General features: G+C 53.6%; 2 protein-coding genes across 3 annotated transcripts; both read left to right on the top strand.

Annotated features, from left to right (window-relative positions):
* The first annotated feature begins 3,252 nt into the window (after positions 1–3,252).
* On the top strand, positions 3,253–4,340 carry LOC124227198 (pre-B lymphocyte protein 3-like). Its single transcript, XM_046641054.1, has 2 exons — positions 3,253–3,301; positions 4,030–4,340. The coding sequence occupies exons 1-2, from the start codon at positions 3,253–3,255 to the stop codon at positions 4,338–4,340; spliced, it is 360 nt and encodes a 119-aa protein (XP_046497010.1).
* Positions 4,341–5,701: 1,361 nt separating this feature from the next.
* ZNF70 (zinc finger protein 70) lies at positions 5,702–13,108 on the top strand. Of its 2 annotated transcripts, none has more exons than XM_046640499.1 (2): positions 5,702–5,845; positions 8,689–13,108. In XM_046640499.1, the coding sequence occupies exon 2, from the start codon at positions 8,768–8,770 to the stop codon at positions 10,112–10,114; it is 1,347 nt and encodes a 448-aa protein (XP_046496455.1). In that variant the 5' UTR covers positions 5,702–5,845; positions 8,689–8,767; the 3' UTR covers positions 10,115–13,108. The 2 variants fall into 2 exon arrangements, with proteins under 2 accessions (XP_046496455.1, XP_046496454.1); XM_046640498.1 differs by having other exon boundaries at positions 5,702–6,070.
* Positions 13,109–20,557: the final 7,449 nt, after the last annotated feature.

Raw genomic sequence — 20,557 nt, 5'->3', positions numbered from 1 at the left:
GTGAGGAAGACTGGCCCTGAGTTAACATCTGTGCCAATCTTCCTCTATTTTGTATGGGGGATGCTGCCACAGCATGGCTTGATGAGTGGTGCTAGATCCGTGCCCAGGATCCGTACCTGCGAACCCAGGGCTGTCAAAGCGGAACGCGCAAAGTTAACCATTACACCACGGGGCTGGCTCCATTCTTTCTTTCCTTTTTTGGTCAAGTTTATTGAGCTATGATTTACATACAGTAAAATTCACCCTTTTTAGTGTTTTCGAGTTTTGACACGTCTCATAGAACCACCACCAGAGTTGGGATGCAGAACATTTCCGTCACCCCCCAAAATCCTTTTGCACCCTTTTGTAGTTGACCCCAGCCCTAGCAATTGCTGCTTTGTGCCCTGCCCCTGCCTTTTCCAGAATGTCCTATGAAGGGAGTCATACAGCACGGGCCTTTTCAGTTTGGCTTCCCTCACTCAGCGTAATGATTGAGATTCCCCTGGGTGGCCCTGCTTATCAAGAGTCCCCTCCTTCTGATGGCTGAGGAGAGCCCCCTTGTCTGGATGAACCAACTTTGTTGATCCATTCATCTGCTTTTATTCTGGGTTGTTTCCAGTTTGGGACAATTATGAATAAAGCCAAGATAGACAGCTGCCTACAGGTTTTTGTGGGAATAGAAGTTCTCATTTCTCTGAGGTACATACCGTCAGAGTGTAGGTTTTACTTGATAAGAAACTGCCTATGTTTTCCAGCGTGCCTGCATCGTTTTGCATGGCCCCTCTTTCTGTCTGGTTGTGGCTGGGCCTCCTGGATTCTTAGCTTTCCTTCTCACTGGCTCTCCCTCTGTCGTCCTCCTGTCTCTCACCATCTTTCCCTGTCTCACATTTGTCTGTCTCTCCTTCTCTCCCTCCTCCTTCCCCACCGTCTCTCCCTTGTTCTCTTTCTGTCTCTAGTTCTCACATTAACCCATTTCTCTGCCTCTCCATGTGTCCATCCTTTCTTTGACTTTTTTCTCTCCCTCTCTCTCTCCATCATCCTATCTCTTTCCTTCCCTCTACTGCCTCCCTTCTGTCTCTGTGTCTCTGGTTCTGTCTCCTGCCCCCTCCACGAGCCTCAACCAGCGATGAGGCTGTTTGTTCCACCCTCCTCCCTCTGCAGGCACAGCTCTGGAGGAGGGGGAGGCCTGGATCCTCCACGCAGCTTGCCAGCGCCCCACTCTGCCTCTGGAGAAGCACTTTCCTCAGTGCCTCACCTGGTAAAAGGAGGTGAGACACCTCGACTCAGCAGAGTTGGTGAGAGGGTTAAACAGGTCACTCTTTAAAGGGCTATCTTGATGCTCAGCAGGCAGCACATGCTCAGAATCCACGCTGTGGGAACAGGCAGCACTTCCCAAGTTGATGGGCACACAGGGCCCTGTCTTCCTTGAACACCACTGTGTCCACTGTGTCCTGCAGAACACAGCTCAGGAGTGGAGTGCAGCCGGATTCCAGAAGAATGGCCACTCAGGGCCTGGAGCCTCCAACAACTGTCACTCTGCTGTCTAAGGGACTCGTCTCAAGAGCCACCAAGGAGGGGTCTTTCCTCTTGAGTGCTGTGCAGATGCCCTAAGGAGGTATTAGGAATGGAGTGGGACTTACTGGGGGGTGTTATAACCTTTCTGTGGGGCACTCTCAGGGCTGCAGGTAATGACAGTGCGCGGTTTTAATAGTTTTATGATTATCTAGGTATGGTAAGGCCAACAGATCAGGAGACAATTGCCATTGAGAAAATAGTTTGTTCCCCACAGATCCCAAGAGGATCCCTGTGATGTGCCACAGCGGGACCACATGGGGCAGCATGGGGCGGGGGTCGGGAGGCAGAGGGAGAGGGGAACTGTGGACAGGAGCCTTTATTGTGGTTTCTGAGAGAAGGAACAGGCAAGGCAGGGGAAGCAGGCTCAGGATGGGTTAGTTTGAATGACGTCAGGGCTCTGGGGCCTAGGGGCTCCCCAGCTGTCTGGTACCTGGCCCTGGGTGATGAGCACAGGCAGACAGTGGAAAGTGAGGGAGGAGGTGGTCGGGCATGGGCTCTGGATTGGCTGGTGTGCATTTGAAAAGTGTGCTCTCAGGCAAGTCATTTACTGTCTCCAGGAGCTGGCTAGCCATGGGAGGGTCAGTCCTCCAGGATCAGCAAGGCCCCAGATGTCAAAGCTGCAGACCACAGAAAATAAAAGCACGATTAATACATGCACTGTGCCCAACACTGAGCAAATCAGTCCTATCTTTGCATCTTCACACCCTCAGGCTGGCACTATGCTCATCTTCGTTTTCCAGATGAGGAAACTGAGGCACAGAGAAGGGAAGTAACTTGGCTGAAGTCATGCAGTTAAGAAGAGGAGGAGTTGGGATTCAAGTTGGAATCCCAATTTGGGTTGAATCCTGACTGAATTCAGCTCCCCTCCATCTGGCAAATTAAAGGAACTGACCACGTCAAGTGCTGGCGAGGATGTCTCTGGAACTCTCTTACCTGCATGGGGAGGCAGGTTGGCACACCTGTGTTGGGAACACAAGCAGTATCTACTAAAGCTAACTGGACACGTGCCGTAGCCCCTGGCAACTCCAGGCCTGGGTGTCTGTGCAGCAGAAATGAGCACACAGGTGCACCAAAGACACTAACGAGATTGTTCACAGCAGTTTTATTTGTAATGGCCCAAGACTGGAAGGCACCCAAATGTCTAATAACAGGAGATGGATAATCTAACTGTGGTTTATCCACACAGTGGATTACACACAGCTATGAGAATGAATGAAACATTGCTGCGCACACATGGGTGACTCATAATGTTGAACAAAAGAAGCAGGAACAAAAGAGGACACATTAACACTCCGTTTAAAGTTGCCATTCGGGAGCAAGCAAACTGATCTAAGTAATCAAAGTCAGAATGATGGTTACCCATGGGGGCGGAAAGGCTGCTACTGATGCAGGAGGAGCATGAGGAAGCCTTCTGGGCAGATGGAAAGGTTCTAAATCTTGGTCTGGGTAGAGGTTGCAGGGGTGTGTGTGTATATATATATATACACATATACATATATATAAAATCGTCAAGCCAGACGCAAGTCTTGTGGCTTCACTGCTCGTGAATTAGACTGCAGTGGAGGAGCAGCCGCCTGCTCTAAGGCCTGTGCGGGCTGATTTGCATGTCCCGTCGTGGGCGGCCTCCCCTGCCTGTGCCCTGAAGCACCTGCAGCACACCCAGCAGAACGACTTCTGCCTGCCTCCCTGCCTCTGGCCATGGCCCGCTGGCAGCTGGCCCTCTTTCTGACTGGGGTCCTCCTAGCAGGTGAGCCCTCCCTGGGCCTGGCTCACCTTGGGGTGGGGTGGGGGACAATGCTGGCTCCAGAAGGCCCCTGAAGGAAGCAAACTGATGTGGGCAAGGGGAGGGTTCTGGAAGGGGCATCGAGGTGGAGGGGAGAACTGGTTACATGTGACTCTGCCCTAGACCTGGGGCAAGCCTCTCTGTGTGGGTCTCAGTTTCCCCATTTGTGAGTGATCAGATCACTAGGGTCCCTTCAGACTATGACTCTTTGGGTCTCAGAGGAGACCAAAGCTGGTCACCTTCTTAGTTTTTCACAGGGAAGCTGGTGTGGGCTGATACCTACCCCACAGGACCGCAGGGACAATCTAATCCTGAGAAGGTCCCCAGCAGCCAGTTACCTGCGGTTGAGAGGATGGGAGGCTTCCTGGGGGTGGTTAGCCTGTAGCCAGGGTTTGGAAAAGCCAGTGTGACTCTGCAGGGCAAGGGGTGGGAGTGGGCAGCAGAAGGACCTAGAGGTGCCCAGTCGCACCCTCTGAACTCTAGGCCCTCAACTGAACACAGATCCTTGGGGATGTGGCACTAATGGGGACATAGAGGTCGCCAACTCTGCACCCCATCCAATGCTGATCCCATTGCACGGAGCTATGAATGCTTTGGGAGCCAGAGTCTCCTTGGAGTCTGACAAAGGCTTCACGGAGCAGGGGTAGGAGGGAAGGGGCCAGGCCAGGCCCGAGCAGGTCTGTCTCTCTCAGGCTCCCAGCCAGCCCTGGCCCACCGGGAATCACTGATGGTCTTCCCAGGCCAAGTGGCCCAACTCTCCTGCACGATCAACCCCCGCCACCCCATTGGGGACTACGGAGTGTCTTGGTACCAGCAGCGGGCAGGCAGCGCCCCTCGCTACCTCCTCTACTACCGCTCAGAAAAGGACCACCACCGATCCCCTGACATCCCTGACCGCTTCTCAGCAGCCGCCGACGCAGCCCACAACGTCTGCATCCTGACCATCAGCCCTGTGCAGCCCGAGGACGACGCGGATTATTACTGCTCCGTGGGCTACTTCTAGGGGCAGGGTGTGGGATGAGCGCCTTCTGTCTGCCTCTCACTTCTGCCCCTGACCTTGGGCCCCTCTCTTTCTTTGAGCCTTGATCTTCCTCCTCTGTAAAATGGGTTAATAATATTCAACATGCCAACAATAACTGTTTGGAGGGCTGTGAGATCCCTGCTGAAAAAGTGACTGTGGTGGGTCTGGGGCTGTGGGGGCAGGGATGCTGGGGATTACTGCAGAAGAGGAAGCACCTGAGATCCTTGGGGCGGGGCCCAACCTTGCCACTGGCCCCCAGGGGGCTGAGACTCCGGGGACTGAGGAGCTGGAGGGAGAAAAAGGAACCAGCTCTTGCCCTCCCAGTTCTGCACGGTTGGCTGTGGTCCAACGCTCACGGCGGGACTGGACTGGGTCCTTGTGGAGCCCAGGCTGCTGCCTTGGGCGGAGGCAGCCCCAGCCTACTCCTTGACGGGGAAGGGAGGCAAGTGTGCGTGTGTGTGTGTGTGTGTGTGAGGGGCACTCAGAGGCACCTGAGGGCCAGGGTGGAGGGTGCCGATGGCAGGGGCGTAGTGGACAGCATCCCTCAGCTCAGGAACATGCGTTCTCTTGGTCCCCTGCGATAGGGGTGGGGCCCCCCGGGTAGGCTCTCCCACAGGCGGGGCAGGCACCACCTGAGCACCAGCGGACCAAGGCGGGAGCAGCACGGGTGGAGGGGCAAGTCTTGCCATCAAAAGCAGAGCTGAGCGCCCGGGAGTGAGGTGGAGGGTTCAAGAACACACCCCTCTTCCCCGCCGGTTCCCCTAGAGGAGTCTCCTGTCTGGAGGTCATCCCCCAGATGCGCTGGGAGTCCCGCCTACACTCTAAGCCATCTCCAGGGCCCTAAGCGGCCCCTCCTCTCATCTCAGTCTGTGGGGGCGGGGTGCGCAGGCCGGGCCAGGGCCACCTGGGAAGGGAGGGTGAACCCTAACAAGACCCTGGGCCTGTGCGGGGTGCTGGGCTCCTCAGCTCTGGGAGCCCCCTCTCCTGAAGACCCCAGAGGCCCCAGCGGCCTCGGGCTTGCGCCACCCGCAGGGCAAGTGCAGCGGGAACTGGCCGCCAGCCTGCGGCTCTAGGCCGGCCACCCCTCCGGGCCTCAGTTTCCTCCTCGGCACTCCTGCCAACGCCTGCCCCGCCCAGTTTTCCCCACAGCCGTGCCGCGCTTTGCGGACAGCCCAGAGCCACTGCACCGACTGGAGAGACCCTCTAGACCCGCGTCCTTCCTTCCCCGAGCCGGGGACCGCAGGAGACAGGGCCTGGCGCGGCGGGCCACCGAGACGCGGGCCCTCCGCGCGGCCTAGAGCGGTCCCGGAAGTGCCTGCGGCGGGGGGCGGGGCGCGGGGCCCTGGGGCCGCCACAGGCTCCGCGTCAGCAGCCGCCGGAGCGAGGCCGCGCCGGCCGCGGGTGGGAGCAGCACAGGTGCGGCCCGCCCCGCCCCCCGCCCGCGGCCCCGCCCCCCCCGGCGCAGGTGAGCGGCCCCGCCCGGCCAGGTGAGTGGCTCCGCGTCCGCAGCCTGCCCGCCTGTCCTCCGGCCGAGGGCAGCATGCGGGGGCGCCGGCGTCGCCACCCAGGCGGTGTGTGCGGGTCCGCGGCCGCTCGCCGGCCTCCAGCCAGGGAGCCGTGACCAGACGGGGCTGCCCGGGGTCCAGGCCCTGGGGCTCCCCGGAGGATGGGGTGACGGATGCAGGAGGAGCCCGGGGAAGGCCCCGAGAGAGGTGGGAAGCATGGGTTTCCAGACCTTTGAATTTTCGGTCCGAAATATTTAAAACGTTGTTGGGGACAGATAAAGGAGTGCCCCAACTTTTAAAAAAAAGTGGGGACTTCAGCGTGTAGGGGGCACACAGTGGGAAGGGAGAGACCCTTGGGGAGGCAACCTCGGAAGCACCAGGACTGAAAGGTGGGCTGCGCAGTTGCAGTCCACGGACACCAAGAAAGAGGAATCAGAAGGCGTGAAAATTGGGGGGAAAAGAGCTTCAGAAACCAAGGGAATGAAGCGGGGTGCGGGCATGCGGGCCGGCAAGATGGAAACCCTGGGGCGTCCAGGTTGGCAAGGTGGGTTTAGTGAAGGAGGGCCTTTTTCAGTTTTTCAAGAGAAAGTCAGAAATCTGCCGAGTTTTCAATATTGGCAGCTAAGGCAAACAAAAAGGAAAAGTCCAGCTCTTTGAGAGCCAAGCAAAACGAGTCTGTGGCAGGATCCCCAGGCTGCCAATTTGCAGTCTCTGAAATGAAGGGTTTTGGGAGGGAGGTACTGGTGAGCAGTGCCAGAGGGATGGGAAGGAGCGCACCGAGGAGACAGGGCTTGGCAAGAAGGTCGTTGCATGCTGGAGTTGAGTGCCCACCGAAGTCCCACTGAAACTGGAAACTTGAAATTTGTCTCGGTGCCATACACAGTCATATGATTTTCCTTGGCAACATTTCACGTCCTAGGAGGGATGGCAGAGAAGGTTGGTCCTTGGCAGCTGTTTGCAGCAGGGAAGGAGTGAGGATGGTGACGGGGGGGCAGAGAGATAGTGACTCCGTAGTTAGACCCACCATAGATAGAGAAGGTCTAAGCTAGACGGGGAAGGGCTGGGACGAGAGGAGGAGAACGGGCCCGCATAGGGGGTTGTTAGACTTGGTGAGGGCCCGTGAGAACTGGACAGACTGGAGATTATGGTTGCAGAAGAGGGGAGAGAGGACGAGTTGAAGTGATCAAAGAACTTTTGAGAATACTTTAGTTCTGTACTTTTTGCACAGCTGGCCTTTCCACTGGCTGGAAATTCATTGAAAAAAATAATTTCCAAATAGGAATGAGCTTCATCGTGAGTATTCTGATTAATTTAGTATGCTGTTTGAGCCAGTTATTCTCTAAGTTTCAGTGTCGTAGTACCTTTGTATAGACTTGTGAGGATTAAATGAGGTATGCTCATTTATGAGCTCATTATGCTCGTAAAAGGTCTAGTATGCCAGCACACAGTAGGTGCTCAGTTAACACGAGCTGTTGTTAATTATTGTGGTACCTGAGATGTGTCCCTTTAGCTTCCACAGTAGTTTCTGAATGGGGTCCTGAGGGCTCCCTCAGAGGCCACCTTAGTGGGATGGGGGCCTGAGTGGGGACTTCTGGCTGCCTTCCTTTACTCCCCTCTTCAACTGGAGCAGCTCTCCTTTTGTCTGTTTTACTTATTTCTGTCTCCCAGACAATTGATTTATTTGAATAAAGAGTTCTTTGGCAAAAAAAAAAGTATCAGTCAGTTCTAGCACAAAAACAAACAGCTTTTCCTTCATCCAGTCGTTTATTTTTTCATCAAATGTGTGTGTGGAGACTGTGCCGTTGTGCTGGGGGCCAGAGATTCCACAATGGAGGGCAGGACTTGCCCTTAGGGAGCTCTCGGGCAGTGGTGGGGAGAGTCCCCTCAGTGATGTCTGCCATCCAGGTGGTGAGTGCTGTGATGGCCTCTGGTCACTAAGGGGGCATGCCTGACATCATCAGTCTGAGGGTGCAGAGAAGAGGGGACATTTGACCGAGGCTGGTAGGAAGAGCCAGTGGCTGTCTGAGAATGGGGGAAGACATGGTAGGAGGAGGAAACAGCAGTACAGATGAGTTGTTGAGCTGGGAGGTGAGGGGTGTGTGGAAGCGCCAGGCTGGAGACGGGGCTGGAAGGGCCAGGCCTGAAGGGCCTTGTGAAGGAGTTGGGCTGCCACAGGAGAATAAGAAGGGAAATGATACGATCAGGCACTTGTTTTGGGTGTTTGACGCTGGTGTCAATGTGGAGAACAGACCAGATGGAGGAGCAGAAGCTGGAGGTGGGAGGCCAATATTGAAACAATCCTGGGGAGTCACCCTGAGGCCTGAGCTGCAGAATGGCAGCGAGGGCAGAGAGGCAGAAACCCCTTCGACAAAGCCTCAGGCAATGGACAGGACGAGCCAGGTGCAGTGAGAGAGTGAGGAGGTGTAGCGGATGCCAGGGTTCTGGCTTGGGCACCCGGCTGGCGGGACAGAATGCAGCTAACCTAGTGTAGGAGGGAATGTGCGCACACACTCTCTTCGAACAAAACCTCGCCCCCGACATCCTCTGGCAGGCGAGTCTTGTCCGTGTTCCACAGTGGCTGCACTTCCTGTTCTAGCCCACCTTTCTGAACACCCTCAGCCTTTAGAGTCTAGACACCACAGTGTGGCGATTGTGTCTGTCTTCCTTGCAATTGTTTCTGGTAAATCAAAGTTATCTCTAACTCAATGGGGATCATCTCCAGGGCAAGACTGTGTCTTATACTTATTTTGTTATACCCACCATAGAAGGAGGCACACACTAAGTGCTTGACTTGCTGGCCTGACAAGGTCCCTTTTACTTTTCAGATTGTGAGAACAGTACGTGTGTCCCAAAGAAGAACGTCTTTCAGGAAATACAGTCGTTGGGGTTGATACTAGATTCACGATGGAGGTTTCCCCAGCAGCCAAGCTTGGTGAGACCTTTGTGTTTGAGGACGGGCTAGAGATGCAGCCGGAACTTTTCCCAGAGGAGGACCTGGCAGACCCTTTTCTTCGGGAAAGGGGTTTAGAGCAAATGGCTGTTATCTACAAGGAGATCCCTCTTGGGGAGCAAGACGAGGAACACGATGATTATGAGGGGAATTTTAGTCTGTGCTCAAGCCCTGTTCAGCATCAGAGTATCTCACTAGTAAACAGAGACCAGGATGACGAAATATTTGGCCAAACCTTGCTCCAGAAATCAGACCTTAGTATGTGTCAGATAATCCACGATGGAGAAGAACCCAGTAAACAGGATTGTGAGAAAGCGGGCAGGGGGGACCTGAGACCTCATGAACCTCACAGAACTGCACAACCAACAAAGCCCTATGCGTGCCGGGAATGTGGGAAGGCCTTCAGCCAGAGCTCACACCTCCTCCGACACCTGGTGATCCACACTGGGGAGAAGCCCTACGAGTGCTGTGAGTGTGGGAAGGCCTTCAGCCAGAGCTCACACCTTCTCAGACATCAGATCATCCACACCGGGGAGAAGCCCTACGAATGCCAGGAATGCGGGAAAGCCTTTCGCCAGAGCTCAGCCCTCACGCAGCATCGGAAGACCCACACTGGGAAGAGACCCTACGAGTGTAGGGAATGCGGGAAGGATTTCAGTCGGAGCTCAAGTCTCAGAAAACATGAGAGAATTCATACTGGAGAGAAGCCTTATCAGTGTAAGGAATGTGGGAAATCCTTCAACCAGAGTTCAGGCCTGAGCCAGCATCGGAAAATCCACACCCTAAAGAAACCTCACGAATGTGATCTCTGTGGGAAAGCCTTTTGTCACAGGTCTCACCTTATTCGGCACCAGAGGATTCACACTGGGAAGAAACCTTACAAATGTGAAGAGTGTGGGAAGGCCTTCAGCCAGAGCTCCAACCTCATTGAACATCGTAAGACCCACACTGGCGAGAAACCCTACAAATGCCATAAGTGTGGGAAAGCCTTCAGCCAGAGCTCGTCCCTCATTGAGCACCAGCGGATCCACACAGGGGAGAAGCCCTATGAGTGCAGCCAGTGTGGGAAGGCCTTCTGCCACAGCTCTGCCCTGATCCAGCACCAGAGGATCCACACAGGGAAGAAACCCTACGCGTGCAATGAGTGTGGCAAAGCCTTCCGCCACAGGTCAGCCCTGATCGAGCATTATAAAACCCACACCAGAGAGAAGCCCTACGAGTGCAACAGGTGTGGCAAGGCCTTCAGGGGCAGCTCGCACCTTATTCGGCACCAGAAAATCCATGCTGCCGAGAAGCTCTAGAAGGACAAGCTCACCCCAGAGCTGGAACCCTGTCCTAGAGGGAGCCCACAGCCAGTTGCTGTGTCTGTGAGCCCACCTCCCTGATGACAGTGCTGAATGGCAATGCGCCAACCCCAGCGCTCCTGCACACCCACAGAAGCAGCCAGGCCTCCGTGGCCCCTGGCAAGTGCCCAGCACCCAGCAGGTTTACTGGGGTGATAGAAAGGCCACCAGAATGGAGGTGTGCCCAAAGAGCCAGCCGTCAGCCGCCTCATTCTCACACTGGACTCCCAAACCTGTGAGATTGAGTTTTCCCCTCTCCTCGCTTTTGCCAGGATCTAGAAGAATAAAGGTCAGTGGGAGAAACTTGAGTTAAACCCACAAAACTGGCAGATGAACTCTTTAGCACCAGGCTGTAGTCTGGCAGTTGTAGGAGACGGAGACTGTGCTCACAAATCCAAATAAGCTGAAGAAAACGAATCCAGAGGCAGATACATCAGCAGCAAAATGGAATCTTCCACTGGCTTGGGTGTTAATGGGGACAACCAAAACAGGGTATGGAACAAAGGCAGGGTCTGGAAGGATTCGTCTGGGATTGGGGGTGAGGGTGGCGAGCCCCCGATGTGGTCTCTTGATCCTCGTTCCAGGTTAGAGTGAGGGTGGTCTCTGCACACAGCCTTTTCACGGGAGAGTAGAGCATTCGTCCTGTAGGCCAGAGGATGGTGACGCCCGGCTCTGGCTCACCCTGGGCTCTAGGCATTAGTGCTCTCCAGGACTAATCCCTCCAGAAGAGACCATGGCATACCTTGGACATCAGCAGGGCCCGTTTCTGGTCTGGGGTGGCTACGCAGCACCCTCTCCGCTCTCCAGTGCCAGGGATGTAGGAAGAAGGTGATTCAATCAGAGGTCTGGGTTCATGTCTTAGTTCTGCCCCTCCTACCTGCCTGACCTTGAGGAAGCCCCCAGGCTCCATTTCCCCATCCGTGAAATGAGCACAGTGGGACCCGGCCACATACCTCAACGGGTTGGTGCAAGGCTCCCGTTCAGAATGAGACCACACGGAAAAGTGCTTTGGTAACTGGCGATGGAGGATGGAGACCCAAAATGAGCCCCGCCCCATCCAGATATGCTTTCCCCGCAGACTGGAGAGGCATCCCTGTCTGGTTGCCAAAATGGGGGTGGCGGCGCCCTGGGCTGTGGGTGCCCTGTGATGGCTTCTCACCCACAGATGTTTCCCAGACACCATCCTGAGCCTCCCTGCAGCTGTGGTGAGGTCCTTGTCATCATACTTCTCCCTGTCCTCCCCACTGTCAACTGGTGCTCACCCAGGCGTTGTTTAAAAAGTAGCAAGCCTGCGTCCAGCCTGGACCAATTCAGTCAGCATGCGCAGAGGTGGGGCTCAGATAGTGGTGTGTTTTTAAAGCTGCGCAGGTGATTATCACGTTCTAACACAGAGCGGGCTGTGAGCCCTGTGCTGGGCTCATGTGCCCCCGACACCTCACAGATGCCAGGCCGCCTCGCCCTGACTGAGCAGAGCCTGCAGGCTGTTCTGTCCAGGCCCCTGCCCCATCCCACAGGAATGGGCTCAGGCAGTGACAGGTCTGGCCCACTGATAGGTGTTTGTCCCAGGCCCTCAGGCCTTCTTGTGGCCCAGGGATCTCTTTAGTACTGGCTTTCTCTCCCCCGGCTCCTCAGAGCTGGTGTGGGGAGGAAGCAGGCTGGGCTAGTTTGAAGTTTTCCAAGTTGATGGCTGGAATCCCATGAACCCACCGTGGGAGCCCTGGTAATTTCAGCTAATCAGAAGCTCAGCTGGGCAGTTCTGTGCAGTTTTGGTGACTAAAAATGGGAAAGCCATAATTGTTGCTTATTAAAGTGGGCCTTGGTAGGCCAGAGATTTCAAAATGACAGGTCTGACGGGCTGGGGAGATCACAGTGGGCATCCAGGGGTGAGAGCGTGGCTGTTCCTCTTTCCAGCTCCTCTTTGCTATGTGAGTCTGTGAAACATTTAGCCAGCACCCTGGGGTCCCCCAGAACCTGCTGGACTGGCCTGACCCGGTGGCCCAGGTGTTGTCTGCAAGCAGCCTTCGGTCATTTACTAGGAGAAGAGAGAATGCTGAGACCCATGCTGGGTGTGGGGGGGACAGCAGGCCCCCCAGTCAAGATCTACCTCCCTGACACGCCCCCCCAACCCCCCCAGTCCACCTCATCCCCGGCCAGGCCTGTCCTTACTGGCAGTTGTCTCTTTCCTCCCTTTGATGTCTCCCTCTGAATACTTCGAGCACCCCAGCCAAATTGATTTTTCAAAGCGTCATTTTGCACATGTCACCACTCTCCTTAAAACCAACCTTCAGGGGCTTTTCTGCACTTAAACCCCCATCTCAGCCCATCTGGTTTAGCCCCTCTGAACAAGCCACGTGGTGTTCATGCCACCCTGTGCCCAGATGCCCTCTCCACTCCCAGCTTCTCTCAACTCACTTTATGCTGTTCTCATATCTTGAAATATGCACTTTCTTTCTTCTCCTCCTCCACCCCCAACTCCTTTCTTCCTTTTGACAATTGACGTAACACAGAGATTAAGACCCCCATTCGGAGGGGTGCACAGTCTCACGTAACCATGGTGAGACCAGGTACTTTGCTCTCTTGGAAGTGTGAGCAGAAACTAGTTCTTCTGTTCAAATTCTTTTACTGTTAATTGTGTACTATTAAATGCTTTCATTTTACTTAGGTTCTCAAACTGTAGCATTATAAGAGGTTGTCCTAGTAATGTGTAATCGTCCTTCAATTTAGTTGTTGGTTGCTTGTTTTGGTTTTGTCGTCTTACCTTCTTTCCTTATGGCAGATGCTGTTGAGTGTCGTAAAGCTCCGAGTCTTGATTTTGTCTACTAATTGAATTGTTTGTCAAAGTATATGTTCTGCTCTTTTCTTTTTTTTACATTTCTAAGATTAATTATTTAGATACAGTTAATCATATTTTTAATGTTCCTAGTAAATGTAGGTACTTTGGTCTATGATTTTTTCTTAAAGTCACAGCTTTTTCTGCACTCCATAAATTTGAAATGTGGTGTTTTTTATTGTATTAGGAATTTCCTTTTGGCCCAAGTGTTATTATTATTATTTTTTTAATATTTCTAAGTGGTGAATGCTTAGGTCATTGCTGTTATTTCTTATTATACATGGTGTCAACATTTCTAAGTGTCCATAGATACTTAGACACAGACAACTTCTCTGGGCCTGAATATATTATCAGTTTTTATAAAGTATTTGTCTATTCTCAAGAAATGTGTTTTTACTCTATCAGATCTATTTGTTAACTTAGTTTTAAAATTATTTTATTCATATCCACACTTTAACTTTTGTTTACTTCAGAGTTCTTACCCTGGGGTCCATGGACTGCCCAGGAGTCCAGGAGCATGCGGGGACCCCTAGGGAATGAAAAAGTTGTGTGGATATGTGCATGAACGAATTGTTCTGCGGGGGGGTCTTGAGCATTTGCCACATTCTGGAAGGGCTCTGTGACCCCAAAATAGTTAAGAACACTCATTTACCTGATCGAATTACAGTCTGATTTTGGGTGTTTTTATCTTTATGTGTTTCTATTTCACTTTAATATCTTTTTCTCTTTTATGTATGTTGTTGCTAAGTTAGTCTTGCAGTTATCTCAAATCCTTTTTGAGAAGGAGGCAGGGTATAAATTATCAATAAGTAAGGACCATGCTATTTGGGGCATGTATATTTAATAGTGATATATCGAAAACTGTGCCTTTTAGTGCCCTCTTTGCCTCTTTTAATGCTTCTAGCTTAAACTTCTCTTTTCCAAAAATCATAATTGAAGCCCCTTGCTTTTCTTGAATTTGCATTTGCATGAGAGTTTATGTAACTCAGCATTTTATTTTTTAAATTTGTGTATATATTTTGCTATATATCTGTAACTTATAAACAGCAAATTGTTGGATTTTGTTTTCTGATTCTTTCTGTAATCTTTTTTCTTATGTAAGAAGTTCTATCATTAACATTATTGTTTAGAGTAAGGCATAATTTATCTTCATCTTAATATTTTAATATATATTAACTCATTTAACCCAAAAAGGCCATGCTCATTTTCCCCTGTCTCCGTGAGTTATTAACCATATGTGGGTCCTTGTTTCTGTGTAGACTAGAGGTCTGCCATTGTGTGTGCCTGCTCCTCCCTGTCTCCCTCGGTGCCAGGCTCTGTTCTGAGTTCACTCTTCACATCACAGCCTCTGGCTTCAGTGTCCTCGTCTGTAACATGGAACAACGACACCCCCTCACAGCCTTGTGGGCTTCAAGAGGAGGAAGGACTGCATACCTGAACGGCAAACTGAGGGCGAAGATGATTATTACACTTTAGTATTTTGAAATATTTCTTTAATTTTCTGTTCTCGTTACTCCCAAAGTTCTTTCAACATAATTTAGAACTTGCATTGTGCTTTACGTTTTAGAAAACACTGCCAGATATAGGAAGGAACTAGACATCACAGACCATCCCACCCTCCCTGAGTGAACCCACACGGTCATTTGAAGAGAGGTGGGGACATCTCATACCCCTCATTGTCATCACCTGTTTGTCCCAGGCTGGTCCCCATGGCAGGCAGGGGGAAACACTGTCACAGCTGCAAACACTCAAGAAGATGGTCACTTCTGGCCACTCTTTTTGCAGGTGGGGAAACCGAGGCCAATGACTTACCAAAGGTGTGGCACTTTAGTTTCAGATCTACCTGGCAGCCATGGGGAAGAACAATTCTGGATGTTGTGCTGAAGCCCCAGCCAGCTGTTGCCAGAGCTGTTCTCAGAGGTGGCAAATGGTTTCGTCACCATGGGCTGAGGCGAAAAACAAATGCCCCCGTCCACTCAGAGTTGCTTGGCTCTTGGGGACAAGAGGACATTTGCCAACGTCACACAAGGTGGATATATCTGCCTGAATGCCGACACATCGATTTACCCAGGGAGGGGAAGGAGAGACCCTCCTCTCGTGGGCGACTCGCATCTTCAGTGTCTAATTCACCCAGGAGACCAAACCCGAAGGCAGCCTGCTGAGTGTCAGCTGGGGGCGTCATGAGATGGACCATCCCTCCACCACTGGCCGTGCACTGGCGTAGTCGTCAGAATGCTGGTGGGGGCACGTGCTGAAGACGCTCCGGTGTTTGCCGGCTCCCGGTGTCTTGCGTCTGCACGTAGCTGTCAGTCACCCAGCGTTGCGCGGCTGCCTCCTCCGCCCGCTGAGGTCTAGCGCGCCCTCTGGTGGCGGCCTGCACACATCTGAAAGGCTCTTAGGACGTCTCCCCAGCTGAGGAGGGTGTTGTCGGCTCTTAAGGCCTGCTTCCCTTTGCCACCATCCTTAGCCAGGCTAGCTCCTCTTCCCGCTAGAGATACCCGGAAGCACCTCTGTTTTTCCCCTCTGGGCCTCACTTAGGCCCTCCAGCTCCGGGAAGCCCTGGAGTGAGAGAGCGGGTCCCAAGCAGCCAAGCAGTAATGTGCTCCCTACGTAATCCTCATACCACCTCATTTCTCGGAAGAGGGAGTGGCACCTCATGTGGTTCTGGATGGATCTTCTCCCAAGACCACAGGCACCCTCAAAAGGAAAGAGCTGTCCTGGTTTGTGGTGGGAGTGGCAAGGGGGCACAGTTCCCCTCCTGGAGGCTGGTGGGACTTTATCTGAGAATTATAAATAAGGCCCGAAGCCTCTCCCTCCTATTGCTGCCCGTCCCAGAGTTTCCTTCCTCTCTGCCCATCTTCCTTTCTTCCTGACTGAGCCCTGGAGGGGAGGGGCCCGCAGGTTTCACTGGTCACCGTGTCCCCCACCAGGCTGTGAAGTATGCCCTCCACCAAGCATCTGCTGTGTGAATAAGCAACTTTCTCCTGCCCATTCTGTGTATCAGCAATGCTTCTCAGCCCTCTTTCTATCGCCTGCCCTTTTCTCCAGACTTCTGATCTCAAGCCCGGAATCAGAGGCAGCCGCCTCCTCTCCTTGTGCACCAGTCCCCCCAAGTCCTGCCCCTAATATTGCTTGATGCCACCTCCTCTGCTCATTTGATTGCTCCCGCCTGGGGCTGCTGCCACCATCACTGGTTCACTGCACAGCCCCTCCCTGGCCTCCCACCTCCTGCCTGGCTTCCCCTCCGGCCTTTCTGCCCTCAGTAGCCAGAGTGATCGGTCTAGTCTGCAGTCTGATGGGGCCACTCCCTTCCTCAGACACCCCGATTGGTTTCCATGGAAGCCCACAGGCCCTTGTGATCTGCCACCCGTGCCCCACCCAGGCCCTTGGTGCTCCAGACACACTGAGCTCCCATGTTCCTCTGGCAGGAAGGGCATCCCTTGGGGGCCACCCTCTCCCATCCACAGAAAGAGCATGGGCTAAAGAGGGAGAGGCTTCCAGGGTTAGCTATGCTGAGAAGGCCAGGCACTCCTACGCCCCTCCCCAGCCTTGTGCTGTATTCTGGGTGTTAGGTGCAGTTGAACCAGGGAAGAAGACCAAGCTCAGGGTCAGGGCCAGCACTTGGGTTGTTGGTGCAAATAACCCACTATCAATCTACAAATCAAAATTGAGGTGAGTTTATTATGAGCCAGGTTTGAGGAGTATAGCCTGCGACCTTCCTTCCCCAAGGAAGGAAGGGCACCAAAGAAGTAGGGTGTACAGAGTGGTCATATACCGTCTTGGAACAAAAAGCATACATCACATATGATAGGAATGTCACTTTTACAATAGTCATGAGATTACTTTGCTGGCACAGCAGTTCAGTGGTCACAAGGTGAGCACAGCAAGCTAGTAATTAATCCTTAGTTCCAAGAAGGAGATGCTTGTCCTTAAGGAAGTGCCCATATCGGGGGAAGCTACACCCCTATCTTTAAGGGCACCATTCTTGTCTTTGGGACATTGTAAATGTTTAAAGCAAGTGCACAATGCATGCTCAACAGGCCACATCAGGCCCTTTTGGAAGAAAGAGTTCAGGCCCAACTAGTTTTAAGCCAAATGGCTTCCTCCTGTACTCCAATACGTCCTACTGCTTTCCATTTATATATCAGGTTAGTGGAGAAAGAGAAGAGAGAGAGGGTCCAAGATAGGTGACTGCTGTCTTCTTATGTCTCACTGTTATCCTTTCACATCATCTTAACACCTGGCATAGTCACCATATCCTAAAAGGTACTGCCCAAAGACCGTGACTATGGTTTTGCCTGAGCCCTTATACTCCACAGCCCAACTCCCGACCAGGACACCCCAGCCTCAGGCAGATCCTCGCTATGGCTGAAGTTCATCTCGCCCTTGGTTTCTTCCCTGATTAATGGGAGCTGGGGCCCAGCAGGAGTTTTGAGGGCAGCCTGGTTCATAGAAGAGCAAAATGGAATGAGTGGGAGTCAGTTTCAAGATTGAAACTGGAGACCCTGTCATTTCATGTTCTCAGGCACTGACATGAGAGAATGCTGGCAGGAGCCTGTTTCCCCACAGTACTCGTGGAAAGAGGGGCGAAAGGGGGGAGAAGAAGAGAATCAACCAATCTGGGGACAAAGCGGGGGAACAGGCCGGAGAACAGCTGGGTCTCCTTGTCTGAGACCTGTACACAGTCTCTGAGGGTGTCCGTATATGACATGGGGTGGGAGGCCACCATGGGGCGCTGTGAGCCTGGCCAGGGCAGAGACCCAGAGCAGGACCCACCCCCTGCCTGGTGCTCACTGGCCTGGAGCACATCCACCAGCGGCCTCCCGCCTGCCACGCTGGCCCCAGGAGCAGATCCCGTGTCTCCTTCTCTTCCCCTTTGCCCAGCCATTCTGCAGGCCTGAAGCCCAGACCTGGGGGAGCTCACCTCCAGCTGTGGGGCCCCAGGAGCCAAGCTTGGGGATCCTTCTGCTTGATGCCTGGGGGCTACCTGACTTTTACACATCTCTGCCTGTAATCCATGGAATGAGAGCACCATGAATGAGAACGTGTGGAGGCTTGAACAAGACAGTTAACGAACAACCTCACAGCCATCTGTGGAGCAGCGCGTGCTCCAGGTGCAGAACACACAATCTTTTCAATCACACATGGAACAAACCACTTTGTGGTGCCCCTTTTCCCCCCGGCCAGGATTCCCGGGCCTGTGACTCCACCAGCAAAAACACACGTCCCATCCATGCTACTTCAGGCTCTGTTAGTTTAGAGGTTTTAGTTTCCAAGAGAAAAATGAATGCTTCCTCCAGGGACACAAAGAGGCCACCCCCTTGGCCACCTAGGCATCTCGTGCCAGTGAACAACAGGCATGGGGCGATCGGCCTGACTTTCAGGGGCCTGGGGTGCCAGGTGCTGCACAGTGGGGGCTGGGATGAGTGTGTCTGGAACCCTGAGAGCCTCGAGTCCCTCAGTTAATGCAAGCTACACCACCTCCTTCAGGTAGGGGCGCGCATGGCCAAGCCCCTTGGGAGTGAAGGTTTGGGTCACCCCACCAGACAAGGAACCCTAACCAGCCGAGGTGCTTGAGGGCAAAGTGTAGAGAATGGGCAGTGGAAGCAATAAACACCAGCTACGACCACGTGAGCAGGCATGGAAGAGGACTGTAGTAGTTACTGTGTTTCCTCCTTGTTTCTACATGAATATATTGGCATTTATAGTAACAATTTCTCCCCCTCTTTATTTTCCTACAATCGAACACAAGATGTGTTAATAGTGGGTAACCTGCTATTTTGGTGCCTAAGTTATCAAAGGGATGTGTATGTGTGTGTTGACAAAGATTATTGGCTTGACCAAACTTTAGTCATGCTGCTGAACTTCTAGGCCCGTCTATACACCTCCTTATAAAATCTAGTTTTAGCAAGAGCTCTCTGGAGTCAGTTTAACCAGGAACCCCACCCTGGTATCCGACGGTTCCTCGTCCTCCGTGGTCCCCCAGGTGATGTCTGACTCCTTGTCTGACTCCTGGCCTGCCTTCAACAAGGAAGCCTGAGGGTGGTGTAGCTAGAACCCCCCCACCTTGATGTTTCCTCACAGTTATTTTCCATCCACTGCCCCCGCCCTGCCCCTTGGCTGTCAGCCCCCCCCCCCCCACCGCCCCAGGCTGTGCTGGGAGTGGAGCCCAGTTCCACACTGAGGTCTCTCTTCCCAACTTTCCGTAGTTCCTGAATAAAATCTGTTTTTACAGCTTTAACTTCTGTCTAGCCCTGGTTTTTCTGTGTGTGTGGGGGCGGGGCGGAGAGAGAGAGTCAGGCAGCAGAGGAATGAACATCACCTACGTACATTCACTCTCGCTCACAGACACCTACACACACACCCCTGCACACACTCCCTCAGACAGGCTCTTCCTCCACCCCTCGCGCCCCGTCTGAAAACTCTGTTTCACTCTCAAGCCAGGGTAGGAGCCTTCTATACACGAAGAACCTCAGGCCAAGGAGGGGATCGCGGGAGGGCAGGCCGGGAGCCGCGGCAGCGGGGCGGGGCCAGCGAAGACGCGCAGCTTGCTGGGCGGGGTCGAGGGGGATATCCTGAGTTCCAAGACCCCAGGCCCCAACCCCAGAAACCAGGCCGCACTGCCCTCAACTGAGGGGCTACCTGGAAGGGCCCTCATATGGGCACACCCGTGGTCCAGCTTTTGCCGATTGTGAGTCCCTGGGCACACCTGGCAGAGGCTCGGAGGGCGGGAACCCTGGGTAGCCCCGTGGGGATCCCTGCCATCTCTGATCGCCCCGCCCCATCCCGTCCTCCTTCAACTGCCCCCTCGCCCTGCCCTAGCAATCCCGCCCCTGCTCCGGGCCGCCTCACCCTCCCCGGCCGCCACGGGTCTCTGTCCTCTCACTAGAAGCGCAGAGAGAGGCTCCAGCGCGCAGACCCGGAGGAGTGGGGACAGGACAGCGGGGCGGGCTTAGGGATCTCCGAGTGATGCCACGGGGACATTGAGGCTCAGGCCCCAGGGTCGCACTAGGCAGGGACTGAGTGGGGACCAGGGTGGTGGGGTATACTGACCGCCGAGTGACGCGCGTGGACTTTGCCTGAGTTCTCACTTAATGCCACGAGGAGATGCACACCGCTGGGGACCGCAGCATCTGAGCGTCAATGGTCCCAGGCATGGTGCAGACCTGGGGAATGGGGCTGTGGCCTGTCGCTGGGCTGTGAAAGTCCAGCTGCTCTGCAGAGCCTGCTGCAGCTCACAATAAACCCAACATAGATGTCCTGTGTCCCCGCTGTCCCAGGTCGGGGTGTGTGCCCTCCAGAAGCGCTGGTGTGTGCACGGGGCACACGCAGGAGTTCCCTGGGTCATGTTTGTGAAAGAAGAACCAGAACTGCTCAAATGTCCATCCATCTGGCCGGGCCGGTACCGTGCTGTCTCTTCACATGCTGAGCCATCTAGCTCTTTCTGTCTGACTAGTTGGATCCTAGCCGCAGAGATACCTATGTAGGAGGTGAGAAGGAGCATGGTGTGTTGACATGATGTTGTCTAGGTACATTTAAAAACTTGGAACAAAACGAAGGTGCTCAGCATG

This window comes from Equus quagga, chromosome 15 (genome assembly GCF_021613505.1).
Source record: "Equus quagga isolate Etosha38 chromosome 15, UCLA_HA_Equagga_1.0, whole genome shotgun sequence".
Taxonomy (NCBI): domain Eukaryota; kingdom Metazoa; phylum Chordata; class Mammalia; order Perissodactyla; family Equidae; genus Equus; species Equus quagga.
The sequence above is the reverse complement of the archived record's forward strand: the minus strand, read 5'-3'. Positions and strand labels throughout refer to the sequence as shown.